Source organism: Amblyomma maculatum, chromosome 11, assembly GCF_055883805.1.
Source record: "Amblyomma maculatum isolate TAMU_Amacu chromosome 11, ASM5588380v1, whole genome shotgun sequence".
Lineage (NCBI taxonomy): Eukaryota > Metazoa > Arthropoda > Arachnida > Ixodida > Ixodidae > Amblyomma > Amblyomma maculatum.
In genome coordinates, this window is record NC_139354.1 from 63,705,238 (window position 1) to 63,723,081 (window position 17,844).

At 44.4% G+C, this 17,844-nt stretch overlaps 1 protein-coding gene across 1 annotated transcript; it reads left to right on the plus strand.

Annotated features, from left to right (window-relative positions):
- Positions 1-344: 344 nt before the first annotated feature.
- On the plus strand, positions 345-15,520 carry LOC146173972 (uncharacterized). Its single transcript, XM_084583671.1, has 4 exons — positions 345-482; positions 4,196-4,369; positions 13,266-13,460; positions 15,432-15,520. Exons 1-4 carry the CDS (start codon positions 404-406, stop codon positions 15,464-15,466), a joined length of 483 nt encoding a protein of 160 aa, XP_084439797.1. The 5' UTR covers positions 345-403; the 3' UTR covers positions 15,467-15,520.
- Positions 15,521-17,844: the final 2,324 nt, after the last annotated feature.

Below are 17,844 nucleotides of genomic sequence, written 5' to 3' on the forward strand. Positions count from 1 at the left end.
GACTGTCAATACAGTGTGCGCACAAAAGGCAGCTGCATGTGATTTCTTTCTGTTTTTAAAGGTCACTCAAATCCCGAAACAAAGAGCTTGCTGCATAGTACAGCCGGGCCACCTGCCTCAATGGGGTCAGAGGCACTATGCTGATCGTTCTGAACAGAGCGGTTACCTCGGATAGCCGGTGTTACCACATCCATACAGAGAGCATTAACATAGCACAATCGGTATTATCCTACATTGTCGAAGGCGCAATCTTTTGTCTCGATGAAAGGACATCTGCGTCAGAGAAGTCGCGCTAACAGAAAGTATACTTACGCCATATATAGACCACTCGCTTACTTGCGGCACTTCTTCATTATGCTATAACTACAGTAAGAAACGTCTTCACACTCAGAGAATCGTTGACATGGCGACTACAATACCAAGGCTACGCACCATGGTTGTGATTCTCATTGCATACAGCCCATCTCTGCCTTTCGTAAAAGGTAAGCGTCGTCTCCGCGTGAAGCCACGATAAAATATTTGTAACCTACGATATATTGTCGCATCCGCCATTAATCCAACTTGATCTACTGCGCTGGGCCTCGTTGAAATGCGCAAGCCTTATATCGCCATTACAGTGGCAAATAGTCTTTGAGTTCGCGAATGAGAATCTGGATGGCTATTTACTGCATTAGGCTGTGTATTACGTTTGCTATTTGTTCTCTCATAGGTGAAACCTACATTTACAACATACCAATTTTTCATGCTCATTTCGCTCGGTGGATAAACAAGAAACTTCAATAAATATCTTCCACGCTTCTGCAAAGGCTAGTCATATCGCCCTTGAAGGAAGGCAGCCGCATGCCGCTTTTCGGCGAATAACATCCGGAGATCCTATCCTGACCACTTGAGCGAAACTAATTACTAGTGGCTGCTGGCGGTTTGTTAACTCACAGGGGGAAGACAGCCTATACCGGCTTTCACTCTACACAAAATGAAAGTCACCGTTATGTAGCTATTCCTTCCACGCTCATAGCTTCTATTCATCTCGCCCACTCCTCTAAATTTGTTTCCGTGTTGTTGCGATATGGATAATGAGGTTTAACGTTCCAAAGCGACAAAGGCTCAGAAAGAGCCTTTCATTTTATTTTATACATTACTAATGCTTTATTTCTTCTTCCTCCACCTTCAAAATTGCAGAAATAGTTTTTCGGGATCATATAAGGCAGGACTATTTAGCCAGCTTCACTTCGGGAGTTTAGCTAAGCGATGGCCCATGACGCTCCTTATGGACTGTAAATAAAGTTTCCGTGCGATTCCCGTCAGTCGAAAGCAAGTCTGTATGTAACGCTAAGGCGCAGGAATGTCTGCTCTAGCTTTATTTTAGACTTTTCACCGGCCGTTGCTTGTTCGGTTTTGACGCGACAGGTTTCTTCTAAACATCTAGTAGAGCGCGACAAAAATATCTTCTGGTGCATTTACGCCAGTATTCATGTTGTACTACATATTCAGCGGAAATTGGTAATTCGTGCGCGACAGTTTTAGTTTTGGCGGATTCAGGTTAAGTTTAAAAGCGGCAGTATAATAGCCTCTTCAGTCCCGAAAAAGCAGTTTCGGCGCAGTTTGTTTCGAATTTGTTTATTTGGCACTCTATATACAAATAAGCATTAGAAAAATTAATATGAAATGAATAAAAAATTATGAAACATGGCTGCCTCCGATCGGTGTAGGCCTCAACGCATGTGGAAGTCCAGGTAGCAATTTCGGTTTTTTGAGTACAAAAATATTTTGCATTTTATTCATTTCACGCTGCATTTACGAGCTCAGCCTGAATTTCGGCATCTGTTGTGTGATCCCAACTTTTGTTGCTCTGGGCAGTGTCCGGTAATGTCATACCGGACGTCATCCGGGGACAGAGGAATCACTTTGCCCCTCTGTGGTACTCTTGGTTGTGCTCCTTTGTCACTCCTGGCTTCGCGTTGCCTTTGTCTTTTGGAACATCGCGTTTCTCCTTAGAATAAAGGAATCGAAATGTGCTCTTTACCACGATCTCACTCCATCAGCAGATGCTATGGACGGGTTGTGGGCCATGCCAGTAGGGAATAAATTAGGAATGAGTACCAATCAGGATTGGAGAACTGCAGACTAAAAAAATACTAGAAAAAACGGCAGTTATTGAAGGGCGGCGTTGTGGGCCGACCAGGCAATTGCATTTGCGAGATGGCTTCCAGGCAGCCTACCATCCGTCTTTAGAAGTTAAGATATTGTATCGAATTTATTTACGATGTGGCCGGGATATTTCTGGGCATTTGCGAGCGGCGGTACTTTAATGCTCAGATGCGGAGTACAGCTTATGCTGTTTACAGCCATGTTACCTAATGCGTTGAATTCTTGAAACTTAAATACATGTAACAAGTGCGAGATGCTACTAATAACCAGATCGAACTTTAGACAAATCACGGCACCGCAGCTCACAACAACGCTGTTCACGGGTTTGCCAGGCCTTCCCAGTCCTATGATTTAGGGGTGGTTCAGTAGAAACTGATAGACTTTCACACGAATCTTTTGTTTTCTTTTTTCCTCTATGCTGGGGAATGTCCAAACTTGGTTTCGTCTGTGACAGGTGTTCTTCCATGAATGAGCGGGTAAAAATGCAACAAAAGATAAATCCGCTGTGTCGCTATGCTTTGCTCCGGATATACACGGTGAAGTGTTTTTTATCCCTTCGTTTCAGAAGGTGTTTCAATCGTATAGCTTTGCTTAGACATATCTTGCCATGTTTGGCTGAGTATTCAGAGGAAAGGCTGGACTTTCATTAGTATTAAAGGCCTTGAGCGCAACTTCAATTTATTGTCATCGGCCAAAACAACAGATGCCGGAAGAGATTAAGCATCTGTTGCGTAGCCTGAAAACGCAGCGTGAAAGCTCGGCACGTTAAGAAATCGGCTTCCAATGGAGTAAGTAGTGTAGAGTAGTGGGCATTGAGGCGGAGCTTTTTGCCTTGACCTGGATTCGGAACCGACTGACTTCGATTTATTTATTTAAGAGATTTAGTGATTCCCACTTCCATTTGGGCCATTGTGTCGGAAGAGTTTTTCTGATACCATGGTTTGAACATTAGTGTCTGTCCCTGGTTCAAGGCATGGTAAAATCTATGGTGTTAGATAGTAATGCTTTAAAATTAAAACTGCAGGAGTATAAAAAATTCCGAAACTGCCTACGATATGTTTCATTTGATATAAAGAAGCAATAATGTGGGCTTTTGCAGAAATTTGAATCTGGTAAAACTTTACATAAAGAGGACGAATTTACGTTTGCACACTGTGCTTTGCTAATTCTATGCCAGTAAACATTAATTCTGATGCCGTAGGAAAGGACCACCCCACCGTTTTGTATAGCTACTTGTAGAAAAACGAGTACGGCAGAAGTGTAGTTTTAGGAACACTATAATTATGCAGATTGATTAAATGAGCATATAGCAGCATAGACGAACTGTTTTCTGAAATTAAAAATGTGGCAGAATAATTCCTTCTTAAAAGCTCAAATTGAGGCGCTTGGTCTTTGGAAGCAGCTCAAATGTACACGTTTCTGAACTGTCTCATAGAATCGCTACATTAAGGTCAGGAGCCGGCTTTCCATGTCGGAGGGGCCGCTTTACCACAGCGCACAAATAATACATTATTCCTCTTAAGTTTTTATTTTTATAGGCATGAGTGAAGCGCGCAGGTATAGAATAGTAGGTGCAGTTTTGTTTTCTTTCTCTCCATCAATTTTTACCTTCAGTTAAGTAGCATACAGTCAAGCATCGGAATAAAAGCAGGCTGGAAATCTTTAAATGGCAACAAATTTTGGTGCCTGTATGCAGACCTGATTTTAAAATTCGTTTCCACTCTGAATTTGAAGCCTTGGATGAAGACGCACAGATGTTAGAATAAATAATAACGATCAGAAAGGCGTGGGTAAAAGCTTAGCAAACGTGCTTAGATACCAGGCAGTATTTGTTTTACCAAGGCTAAAGTGTAAAATGGAAACATTGAAGAAAGCAGTAAGCTTTTTTCTGTGTGTGAGTGTGTCACGTAACACCTATGAGATAAAGCAGAACAGAAATTGGAAGCTCAAAATTGGTAGATACTGCTGGCACAACGTATGGTAATTCCAGCGCATGAAAAAAAAGTAATTTTGATCTTCCGTGCACCCTGTCTGGGTTCTGTAACAGGTGCTGCCAGAAGCCACCGCTGTCTCAGTGCACCTACAGTGGAGGACTGCAGTATTGTTCGGCTTAAGTGGAGCTTCATAGTAGGCACAAATAAATGCGAGCATGATTTCGTCTGCGCAGATCACCTAAACTCATTTGAATCAGAAAGAGAGTGCAATTCTACATGTCCACCAGGTAAGCGGGTTTTCCTACATTGCATGAGGGTCATTACTACGATGGGTTTGTCAACTACCTCCGTGTCAGGAACGTCTCTTTTTATTCACAGACACACGAAGTATAGAGGTCTTAAAAATAACGGAAATTTTGTTCCAGTTTCAAAAACAGTCAAGTCAATGCTCCTCTGAATAGTGCGCTGGCGTCTGTGGGGACATGGTGTAAAACTGGAGCGTACGAGATATGGGATTCTTTATTCTTCGCTAACGTACGCTATCAGCAACATAATACCTAGCAGAGTAATTAGCGCAGAATTTATTAGCGGTGAAGAAAGTTATTAGGCAGTAAATATCAAATTATGTCTAAAACGCGATTTCTTTCAGTTATAAGTGTTAACCACACCTGTAAAAGTCGCAGATCCACGTCAATAACTATGGTAAACAACACGAATAGCTTTTTTTTTATAGAACTTGTGTCTCACAAACTATTACGGAGATGAAGGATTGCTAGGACGATATATTGATAACGCTTGGCGCTGATCTCCGATATGAAGGTGTTGACCCCATAGGGGTAAAGCTCTAGAGGGAAAGCTGCCCGTTCAGCCAATGCGTTCGATTGGTGCTAAACTTTGCCGATGAACAAGGTTTGAACCTGGCAAAATAGATCGTTGGAAGATTTCGGCGTGCCGCTAACTGACGGCTGCGATAGACGGCCGAGTAGCTGCTGTATACAACGGCAAAATCGTCGTTTCAAGAGCTTTTGTGATAGTGTGTTGCGTTGCGTATCTATTTTGACCTCATATATTGGATAAGCTCATTCTGCGTTATGTTAAGATCAGCTGGCCTTGACATTGCTACGCGCTTCGCGTGCATTTCGTCCGAACCTCGCTCATTTTTGACTTCGCGAGAAAACAATATGCTGGCCACAAGGATCAGTTTGATAATGGCGGCACTACATATGGGAACTACGTTTTGTACTCAGAATTACTTCCCTAGTTGACCTCTCTCCCCTAAGAAACATTAATTCCTCCTTTTCTTTAAGTAGTATGTACTTAGTATGGGACACTAAGGAAAGAGCAAAAGAAAAAAATAGTTGTGGTTTCGCACGGGTTAAGTCTAGTTCAATTGCGTAATACACGGCGGGTGCTTTTTTTGCCTGCTACATTATTCTTCTATCACGCCCTATCAGTGTAAGGTTGGTTGTACAACTTTTAATTCCATCGGAAACGGGGAGTCGTGCGCCCGCGGATTAGAGGCTTGTAGGTAGCCCTTGGCTTCTTGCGGCCTCTTCCGCCAGATGGACGGTACGGTGCTGGATCGCAGGGTCCGCGCTTCGCAGCAAGGCATCCCAGGCTTCTGTACTTGTAATATTTTGCCCTATCCCTGGAGATTGTGGGAACTCCCAAATTATGTGATCGAGGGTCCCTCTCGCCCCACAGTGAGTGTAAGGTGCTACATTATCGGGGACACTTAAGCTGATCCGTCAAGGGTATGACACGAGAGCGTAAGCTACCAGCCCACATATAAAGTCATGCTTCAACCAAGCCGTATGGACGTACCTGCGTGTCGTGGTGGTAACGAGAATGAAAACGGTTCTGGCAGGCTGATTCTGATATCACCCTCCCATATGAAAGGAGCGACCGGAGTTGGCAGCTCCTGCCTGTGGCATAGGGGTAAGTTGCTACATTATCGGGGACACTAAGCTGATCCGTCAAGGGTATGACACGAGAGCGTAAGCTACCAGCCCACATATAAAGTCATGCTTCAACCAAGCCGTATGGACGTACCTGCGTGTCGTGGTGGTAACGAGAATGAAAACGGTTCTGGCAGGCTGATTCTGATATCACCCTCCCATATGAAAGGAGCGACCCGAGTTGGCAGCTCCTGCCTGTGGCATAGGGGTAAGTTGCTACATTATCGGGGACACTAAGCTGATCCGTCAGGGGTATGACGCGAGAGCGTAAGCTACCAGCCCACATATAAAGTCATGCTTCAACCAAGCCGTATGGACGTACCTGCGTGTCGTGGTGGTAACGAGAATGAAAACGGTTCTGGCAGGCTGATTCTGATATCACCCTCCCATATGAAAGGAGCGACCCGAGTTGGCAGCTCCTGCCTGTGGCATAGGGGTAAGTTGCTACATTATCGGGGACACTAAGCTGATCCGTCAGGGGTATGACGCGAGAGCGTAAGCTACCAGCCCACATATAAAGTCATGCTTCAACCAAGCCGTATGGACGTACCTGCGTGTCGTGGTGGTAACGAGAATGAAAACGGTTCTGGCAGGCTCATTCTGATATCACCCTCCCATATGAAAGGAGCGACCCGAGTTGGCAGCTCCTGCCTGTGGCATAGGGGTAAGTTGCTACATTATCGGGGACACTAAGCTGATCCGTCAAGGGTATGACACGAGAGCGTAAGCTACCAGCCCACATATAAAGTCATGCTTCAACCAAGCCGTATGGACGTACCTGCGTGTCGTGGTGGTAACGAGAATTAAAACGGTTCTGGCAGGCTGATTCTGATATCACCCTCCCATATGAAAGGAGCGACCCGAGTTGGCAGCTCCTGCCTGTGGCATAGGGGTAAGGTGCTACATTATCGGGGACACTTAAGCTGATCCGTCAAGGGTATGACACGAGAGCGTAAGCTACCAGCCCACATATAAAGTCATGCTTCAACCAAGCCGTATGGACGTACCTGCGTGTCGTGGTGGTAACGAGAATGAAAACGGTTCTGGCAGGCTGATTCTGATATCACCCTCCCATATGAAAGGAGCGACCCAAGTTGGCAGCTCCTGCCTGTGGCATAGGGGTAAGTTGCTACATTATCGGGGACACTAAGCTGATCCGTCAAGGGTATGACACGAGAGCGTAAGCTACCAGCCCACATATAAAGTCATGCTTCAACCAAGCCGTATGGACGTACCTGCGTGTCGTGGTGGTAACGAGAATTAAAACGGTTCTGGCAGGCTGATTCTGATATCACCCTCCCATATGAAAGGAGCGACCCGAGTTGGCAGCTCCTGCCTGTGGCATAGGGGTAAGGTGCTACATTATCGGGGACACTTAAGCTGATCCGTCAAGGGTATGACACGAGAGCGTAAGCTACCAGCCCACATATAAAGTCATGCTTCAACCAAGCCGTATGGACGTACCTGCGTGTCGTGGTGGTAACGAGAATGAAAACGGTTCTGGCAGGCTGATTCTGATATCACCCTCCCATATGAAAGGAGCGACCCGAGTTGGCAGCTCCTGCCTGTGGCATAGGGGTAAGGTGCTACATTATCGGGGACACTTAAGCTGATCCGTCAAGGGTATGACACGAGAGCGTAAGCTACCAGCCCACATATAAAGTCATGCTTCAACCAAGCCGTATGGACGTACCTGCGTGTCGTGGTGGTAACGAGAATGAAAACGGTTCTGGCAGGCTGATTCTGATATCACCCTCCCATATGAAAGGAGCGACCCAAGTTGGCAGCTCCTGCCTGTGGCATAGGGGTAAGTTGCTACATTATCGGGGACACTAAGCTGATCCGTCAAGGGTATGACACGAGAGCGTAAGCTACCAGCCCACATATAAAGTCATGCTTCAACCAAGCCGTATGGACGTACCTGCGTGTCGTGGTGGTAACGAGAATGAAAACGGTTCTGGCAGGCTGATTCTGATATCACCCTCCCATATGAAAGGAGCGACCCGAGTTGGCAGCTCCTGCCTGTGGCATAGGGGTAAGGTGCTACATTATCGGGGACACTTAAGCTGATCCGTCAAGGGTATGACACGAGAGCGTAAGCTACCAGCCCACATATAAAGTCATGCTTCAACCAAGCCGTATGGACGTACCTGCGTGTCGTGGTGGTAACGAGAATGAAAACGGTTCTGGCAGGCTGATCCTGATATCACCCTCCCATATGAAAGGAGCGACCCGAGTTGGCAGCTCCTGCCTGTGGCATAGGGGTAAGGTGCTACATTATCGGGGACACTTAAGCTGATCCGTCAAGGGTATGACACGAGAGCGTAAGCTACCAGCCCACATATAAAGTCATGCTTCAACCAAGCCGTATGGACGTACCTGCGTGTCGTGGTGGTAACGAGAATGAAAACGGTTCTGGCAGGCTGATTCTGATATCACCCTCCCATATGAAAGGAGCGACCCGAGTTGGCAGCTCCTGCCTGTGGCATAGGGGTAAGGTGCTACATTATCGGGGACACTTAAGCTGATCCGTCAAGGGTATGACACGAGAGCGTAAGCTACCAGCCCGCATATAAAGTCATGCTTCAACCAAGCCGTATGGACGTACCTGCGTGTCGTGGTGGTAACGAGAATGAAAACGGTTCTGGCAGGCTGATTCTGATATCACCCTCCCATATGAAAGGAGCGACCCGAGTTGGCAGCTCCTGCCTGTGGCATAGGGGTAAGGTGCTACATTATCGGGGACACTTAAGCTGATCCGTCAAGGGTATGACACGAGAGCGTAAGCTACCAGCCCACATATAAAGTCATGCTTCAACCAAGCCGTATGGACGTACCTGCGTGTCGTGGTGGTAACGAGAATGAAAACGGTTCTGGCAGGCTGATTCTGATATCACCCTCCCATATGAAAGGAGCGACCCGAGTTGGCACCTCCTGCCTGTGGCATAGGGGTAACGTGAATTCAAATGTCATGGCAGGCTGATTTTTTAATAAGGAGACCGTAGTGCGCCTCTTCATGGCGTAGCTGCGGCCACCCAAGGTCTTGCTTCGGCTGTCGAGTATTGCTTTCGCAATAATAAAAGCGATCTTGTGGAGGTTAACAAAAAGTATAACAAGTAAACCCAAAGCCAAAACTATGCTAGATCAACAAGCGCCTCAGTCAGCACAGCGGAAATGTGAGTATGAAAGCGGCTAATTTGACAGAAAGTATTTCCAGCCGGCTTCTTGTGGTGTGGGAGCATATTAGCTTGGTAGTTTCACCGGCAGCTTCTTTTTTTTAAATCCGCAGTGCTACGATGTGAGTTTCCTCCGCTATGAGGATCTTTTAGTTGCAAGTTTTAACGCGATAGTTTTAAATTCCCCGTTAACCGAAAATCCAGCAGCGGCGCCGGCTTTGGTGTTGTGTGCGAAAAATTGCGATCTTGGCGCTGGCAGGCGGTAATCGGCCTCTGACATGACAGACCACTTACTGGACCTAGGGTTGCCTGGAATTACGTTTGGCAGGAGCTGCAAACTCAGGCTTTTCGTTTCAAAGGCAAAGATGAACTGAGAATCAGCCTTGCAGGACCCTTGCATTCACGTTATCCCTCGGCCATGCTTGGTTAGAGCTGGGCTTTATATGTGGGCTGTTATCCTCCGGCGTCGCGCAAGACACTTAAACTTGTCGCTTAAATGAAGCATGGCTAGTTCACTCAAATATTAGTCAAATGAGGCATCGCGCAACAAATAGGTTTTCAATGTTTAAATGATTGGTTCGGTGTTCCCAACAAGTTTTCGGCATTGTTGAGCGATATGTTGCCAGTGTGCGAATTATGCCATTTCTGTTTAGTTCGGGGGGTTTAATATTTCTGCACAATATCTTTGCATCACAATCTATACAGGTTGAAAAAATGTTTGTTGCTATCACCACCCTTTATTTGGTGAAAGCGTTCGACATAATATAAAACCAATGTGCGCAAGCATGCATCCTTTGTATCGAGTCGGAGTCGGCAGGATTGCTCGAAAACGCCTCCATCATGTTAGGTATCTATGAAGAAAATATTTTGCAATTAGTGAAACGAAAAAAAAAATTATGTTCAGCGGTAATCTACATAGAAAAGTGACACTCTCACAAAGTGCAAGACATTATTTGACTCCTTTGACAACCTACACGAAATAAGCGAAATGTGTTAGTTCTCCTGTAGAAGTTTCATATAAACGTCATTAAAACGCGTTGCGAAATATGACCTCTAGAATGCAATGCTAGAATCTCAGGAAATTGAATTTTTTATACATTATTAAGGGTTGCCAAGAATGCTTCACAAGGCCCGTGAAATATGTCTGCATGGGGTCTTATGATGTAAGCGGGCCACATAGTTGAAGAAAGAGCTTAAATGGAGGCTAATTCATCTAGCCTGAAAAACCAGTATCACCATTTCGTTTCGTTGTCAAGGTGGCAGAAAGGCTACATGGAAAAGCTACATGCAACGAATACGACCAATTTATCAACTTGATACATATTTTACCCCAAATAGCAGCTTAGCGGCGGTTTTACCTAAAGGAAGGCTTGGCTAATTGCTGGAAATATTGATGTCCGGGGCTTTGGGAAGCAATAAATATGGGGATAGTTTACGAACTTTTCAAAGCAACATGCGAAAGCTCTGGCAGCAGTAGCAGAAATGGCTGGAGCTATCACTCGTAGTGAAAACAGCTTAATATTTGTCCAGCTGCGTTTTACCTGGGAGGCACGAAGTGACACAGGCGTGCAAGCTAACTGTAGCAGAATATGAAAACAAAATGCATTTCTGGCACTCTCTTTCTGCTAATAAAATAGCGTTAGCACACTTCAAAAGAAGTAATCATAAGTGTTTATAATTCGGCTAAATCGCATTTTCAGCGCATATATATGCAATATTTTTGAGAAGCACTCTTATGGTATATGATGCACACGCACTCATGTACAATGCACTTCACAGAAAGCTCCTTCGCGTAGGCATCGCTTATCTGTCATACGCATCGTACACATATTCATGCGCCATTACTTTCTTGCACTGCCCTTAAAAGCAATAGGAGCTTTGTTGAGGTTGAAAAATGTTAAATATATTGCGATCAATCTCTACATCAACTGCGCATCGGCCGTGGGAACACCTGAGCCCTTGAAGCAGCGGTGCATGACCTCCGCGTAGCCCGTACGCGCGGCTGGATCCTGCTTCTGTCCTCGTCTCGCTTCGGCTCCAGCTGTGCCGGGTCGAGACTCTGTCCTCACCGCCGCTGTTCTCACACTCTGTCTGCAGTTATCACATGTGCCACTGATGGAAAACTTTTACTAGAACAAGCAACTTGAAGGGAACTGCTTGGATTGGTGAGAAGTTCTTCAAGTGTCTGCTCAATATATAGTGAAAGCTCGAAAGGATGCCAGAATTCTGGCTGAACGAAGAATGGATTTCTGGAGTGCTGGAATAACCGTCGTGCTGGAACAACCTCCAAATGCGAAAGGAGATCGTAAAGATGCAGCAGCCAGCAAGCAATGACAACGCAGCCAATGTTATCGATTCGGCTGTGCATGCTCACGTACAGCTTGTCTTGAACAAGGTGTTAACGCTGGATGTCTTGCGCACAACCAAATTGAATTGTAGGAAGGTAATGCGATCTAGAAAAGCATTTAGCCATCTGTAAAGTTTCCTTTCTTGTAACTAAATCACGAGCGAAGACATTTGCACCTACTCCGAATGAACATATTCTCTATGAGTGAGGCGAATATGACGTATGGGCAAGCGGAGAATTATGTCTTCTCCTTCTATATCCTCTCCCCTCCTTTTTGTTCTTATGGCTGCAGCATTGTCACTGTCTTGGAATGGTGTTTCGCGAACTCCCTCAGGTATTAGGATATATGCAATTCGTATTGCTTGCCTCTCTAGAAGTGATGAAAATATGTACAAAGTTCACAGCATGTACAGAACCATTCAATGTTGCGTTCTTACTTAATTACGTTTTAGGTACGTGCTTGCCCTTCCGCCGCCTGTGAAGAGGAAAAGACAGCCGCTGTTATTTACACTACAGAAAGGGAAGCTTCCTTAAATAACATAAGTAACTGATATCCAAAGGCTCCCCTGACCCAGTGGAATTGTCGCATTAATATTTGGCACATGTTAGTGATTGGACTGTAGGCAATATTTGAAGAGTCTTGGATTTCGTTGAGCACTCTAGCTGACGTGCTCGTGAAATATCTCAGGATTGGGCGGTGGCCATATTAGCGACTGCTCGGCGGTAATCGACAAGGGGATGCCCGAGGTACTCGTGAGCGTGCAATTTTAGGTGGGCGCGGAAATATCTAGAAAAAGACAGAAACGGTAACTAGGACACCCAAAAACAGTGAGAAAATCCCATGTCTGTAACCATTCGAGAAACACCTCCGTGCATCCTGCACCGACGAAAAAAAATGATGAAGCCATATCTCGGCGGCAAACAGTTCATAAACAAATAATCGCGAGTTACTTCTCTGCAGTACATGTAAAGAGATAAAGCCGCAATGCGGCGGCTGCAGCAGTGAACAGAGATACAAAGTTCGCGGTAATATGGCGCACTCACATCACTACGTAATAACTGCGGAGTGCACCGAGAATGGCCTTTTAGAAGATTTTATATTTGGAGAGATTGAGGCAAATGATTGCATGTAATTTGTTCTTGTGTGGACATATTTTACGCGCCTTTATACTTTCACTGCGACGGCTGTTTAGCAGCGTAGTGAATATTTTGCATTTATGCTTCTATATATAACGGGTATTTCTACTCCTTTTTAACTGAACGCAGTTTGAAACAAAATGGTGAGGTAAAGTTAAATGAGGGATTATTAGCCGTTTGCCTGACTTTTTCATCTTCAAGGCAGTCATCATTATATAAATGCAAATTGTTTAGAAACAATGGAATGTGCTTCAATTTCTTGCTTTGATAACAACGCACCTGTAAGCAAAATCGACGAATTCAAACCGGCGGAGGTGAAAGCACCTTCTTAGAGCCTGTTTTGAGAAGCGTTTCGCCTCTAACAATAATATTTAACGTTTCATTTTATAGGTTAGTTAAAACAATTGCAACGGAGCTACGTCTCTTTAAGCAAAACATATAAAATGATATGGATAGCAAAAGCCTCATGTTGCTTGTTTGTTTTTGGAATTTTCATGGATATTTTCTGATTCGCGCTAGCGCAACAATAATCAACGTAAACAACTTTGTCCTGCATTTTCTACAGTTCCGACTCTGAAGCCTAAACCTAAAGTGTACAACTGCGAGTACTATCTGACTCATCTCTACCTTTGTCGCAAGACGTCCTTATCTCAGCATTATGACAAGCGAAGGATTCTTCATATCATCCTATGGTTCACTCACTGCAAAGGATCGGAGAGCAAAGTTTACTCTTATGACATATATACCCACAAGTGCAAAGGTAAGTAATGAAAAGGCGCATAAATGAATATCGAGTATCTAGGGTTGTCACTCTGTACATTTTTGGGTCGTTTTTCGCTGATGGGGCTCATATATCTGGTATTTATTGGTCATTTCCCGATTCTGAAGTTACACATAAGGTGAAACTATGGTCGCTGCAGAAGTACGGCAGCCCATTGGTACAGATCAACTCAATCCAATGGCGTGAAGATGGTACGATGGTCGTGCACTTCGAGTCATTTCTTGCGGTGTATACAGCGAACGGATCTATCACGTCGGTTTTCGGTGCTATAAATAACAAAGTCTATGTGATTATAGTGTATCTGCCACTCCGAAAGCGCGAACTTACTAAGGCAATACCTTCATGTGCTAGGATTGTGGCGTTTCGTTGACTCAGGTCAGGTCCGCAGCTGCCCAGGTAACATTAACCACCTATAGTTATGAGCGCTGCCGAATTACAAGGCTCCTTCCAAGTTCCCTACATGTCATTTAAAGATCAGTAATAAAGCACGTGCAGAATAGTTCTGCCATAAATCTTTTGATCTTCATGTTTGAGAAACGCGTTTGCGGAAGACAATTACATGTTAGAGGAAGAGCGCTGAAGTTGCCACGGGTGTTGTACGACTACTTATGAAGCCTAGCGATGCCTTTGATATGCAAGAGCCTTATTATGCAATGCTTTATTAGCTCTTTACTATTTTGGATATATTTGGCCCTCTGGCATAGGTCAGTATAATATTCGATTACTTAGGCTGGCTTTGAAGCATCCTTGAAAAGTGACCGGACAGTGCGCTTATTAGCTACCAGACCTTACACTTTGTGCCACATCATGGCTTTTAAATCGCATACCCGTGTATGGGCGAGTGATGATAGCTATCAATGACTGAAAAGATCACAGCTCAAAAAATACAAGGAGTAAAACGAGACAACAAGGACAGTGCACTACCGACACACCATGTACCAGCAAGCTTAACTCTTCATATCTGTAACTAATGCGCAATCTCGGTTCCTTGAGACTACAAGGCAGGCTGCGCACTGTTTTGTATGATGCTGCAGTCATATCGATGTTAGGCTTCACGAAAGAAAAAGTTGATATCTTTTTTGAATAAATCCTTATAAAATGCAGCACAAGGTCATAGGTTAATGCGTTCAAGTAGCAAGCTAAGATCAAATTGTTTTTTTTTTCTACACTGGACTCAGCGGTGCGCTAACCGTGCACCAAGATATTGCACTTAACACTGAAATTTATCGCTGTTGTCTAAACGCCGCGAATTATTCGCTATCTGCGGTAAACCGCTAGTCGGTTAAATACTTGAAAAAGCTAAAAAATATTGTCTTTTGTATAATATAGAATAAACAAGGAATAGCTGTAAGCATCATAATATTTCAATGAACTGCATTTCTATACTGCACTTTTATTTGAATAAAATAATAAAGAATATAATGAAGATCAATGAGGTGTCTTACTTTGCCATGCGAAACCTGGTATTTGGTCTCTGCCAGGCCCCACCGCCATAATGCCAAAAACATCGTTGAATTCTATAATGTGTGACCTTTCTCTTTTGCGTTTTCCTTAGTGTAAAAAGATGTCTGAGTGGTAAATAAGAAGAGAGAAAATTCATTTGATATTCTTTCAGAGCTCGCATAAGTTTTTCATGCGATCAATCTGTTATTTTTCAATGAACTGCTCTGGTACTGACGGAGTTCAAAAGCTGAAATACATCAGAATCAACGTCACCCATAATAAAACTAGCCACCTAAGCGATGCTTCAATAGAATCAAAACCTTGTTGTTTAACATTGAACAGCGACAGGTTCAAAGCATTGTAAAGAACTAATAACGTCTGGATGGCAAAGGAAGAATGCCTTCCATAACCAAAGAAACTGATGAATACTTGATCAAGTGAGGCTTCCATTACTTTTCCTGACAGATATTTTGCAAACTCTCTTGTTATTGTTTTATTTTTTTTCAGATTGGTCCAAACACTCTCCGAGAATACCCAAATAAAATATTTTTTATTGATGAAATATTTGCACTCCTTTCACGCACATCATTGCTGTAATAAAGTGCTGGAGCTCCAGCTTACCTGATACATTGCTTACTGCCATTCAGCCCATGAGGTTGGACAGGGTACTTTTTGCCCTCCCTCGGCCTTGCCGCTTTAACACACGGTTAGGCTTGGAAGTTTGGCTTGACCGCCAATAGATAGACACTCCGCAGCGCAGTCAAAAGATGCTTCGGTCGAATTCCGGTGTTTCCGCGTGTACACCGCCTTTCTGAGGGGTGCATTTGCGCCGGCCCGGTGCTCGCTCTTTTGGGATGAATATTGGGGAAAAGGGTCCTGCTGCAAAGTGCTGTTTAACAGAGGAGGGTTCGTTTTGCCGCTAATCAAATGAAAGCGGCTCTTGCGTGAAGCAAACGTGTGGACATTTTAAATCGAAAACACTACTAGCCTTGTCGATAGAAGGTTATCGGCGCGGTAAATTTAATCTTCAAGTGGAGTAATGAAGGCGTGTCAGCAACGTGACGTACCACAGCACTTGGCGCCGCCGCTGCGGCGCGCAGAGCCAGCGGCGCTAGTTCGATTCGCATCAGCGCGGAACCGCGTGTCTCGCCATAGGCGAAAATATAGCGAGGCGTTTGCTTGGTGTGCGTAAACAGCCAAAGAGGAGCCACGTCTCGGAGCCAATGCTTCGACTGGTTATCAATGTCGTCACTGCGTGTTTGCCAGTGTATGACATAGATGAACAACTGTGCGCGTTTCTTGGCGATTTCAATAACAAGGAGATTGGGTTTAAAGAGAAAACGAAGAGCAGTTCGACCTGGACTTGTAATGGTGGCAAACTTCTTCGCTTAACATCTGACAGTGTTTGCCGTCGTAAAACCAAACAAAGAATATATTATGTAAAGCATGTTGCTATATAAATGAGCTTAACTTGGGTTAGCAACGCGGCATACGCTTGCATAACAGATATCACGCTTCCTTAACCGGCATTAGCCGAGCTGAGCCTCGGCCAATGTTCAAAGAAGGCGTGCTTGTAGTAAATCAGTCCTGTTGCATTCGGGAAGTGCTTCATTCGACATCCAATCTGAGCTGACATTCGGCAGATATTCAATAAGCGCAAGATAGGCAGCGGGCGAATGGTTCTTGCGAAATGGTAATAAAGGAGTTAGGATATACTAGATTTCTGTTAATCACCTTGGCTGTACGAGAAGCTTTAAGACACAGCTTAAGAATCAGAGTTGTGAAAAATGCAGGTGAGGCGCAGGAAAACAAAATGGCATATGCGGCATTTTTGCTGGAATATTTTAGCTTTTCCGTCAATCATTTAAAGTTTGTGCCTTGGCCGACATATTACCCTGCTTCGCTGTTCATAAGGATCTCCGCCCACTGGTGAAATTCCTACACTTAGATCAAACTGTTTTAACTTGACGTACGTGTTTGCGCAATCAGAACGGGAGGTGCGCGCTTTCGTTAGATCACTCAGCTCCTACATAAGCGGATGTTCGGTTTCAACGGTTAAAGCGTGAGAATACTATCATCTATTTTTTATATTCTTTGTACTTTCTTTAAATGACAGAAAAAGGGGTAACCTACGAGGTGCCCAGCTTCAAAGATACATACTTCCTTATTTGTTCACCCGGGCTACAGCCGCGGTGTCAAACTAGCAACAACTGCATCCTAAAAATAACCATCTCCAACATTAGACCGGACGTAAATGTCAAAAGCTGCTGTTTTTCATTCTTGGGCATTGTAGCCTTTTCATTGTACAAAAACGCCCGAGCTTAACTTTTCTTGCTTAGTAAATACTTTATTCATTGTGGGCTGCGCGCCTAGCGCCATGGTTTTTGTTCCAGACGCAAAACAAACAAGCCGATGTTCATCGCCCAAGTTCAGTTCGTTATGGAAATCAGCAATTTTATTTTACAACGAACCATTATCCGTTTTTTGTTTCATTCACTGTAACTTCCGCGTGGCGGCAGTTAGAGCATCAAAGCACCAAGCAGCTGTCTCATGCGTGACATTGTAGCAGGCTCTTAGGATAACGATAGCCTCTGTCTATCACTACACAAAACAGAACACAAAGCCTGCAGTATGTCAATTATGCGCGCCGTCATGACAGTGGACGCATACTTCTCAAAGCCCCGCCCATTCAAAGCGGCTGCCGCGCCGCCATCACAGCAGTGAATGCTTTTGAGCAGATTGGATGCGAATATAAAATGTTTTCATGATCATTAGGAACACGGTCACTGATGAGAATTTTTCGCTGCTTTTTAGAATTCAGCGTTTACCTGGCCTGTTTATTCCGCTAAGTTTCTACCTTAATATCTTGCAGTCTGATGTAGTGAATTTCCCAGGAGAGGAATAAACACAGTGCAAACAA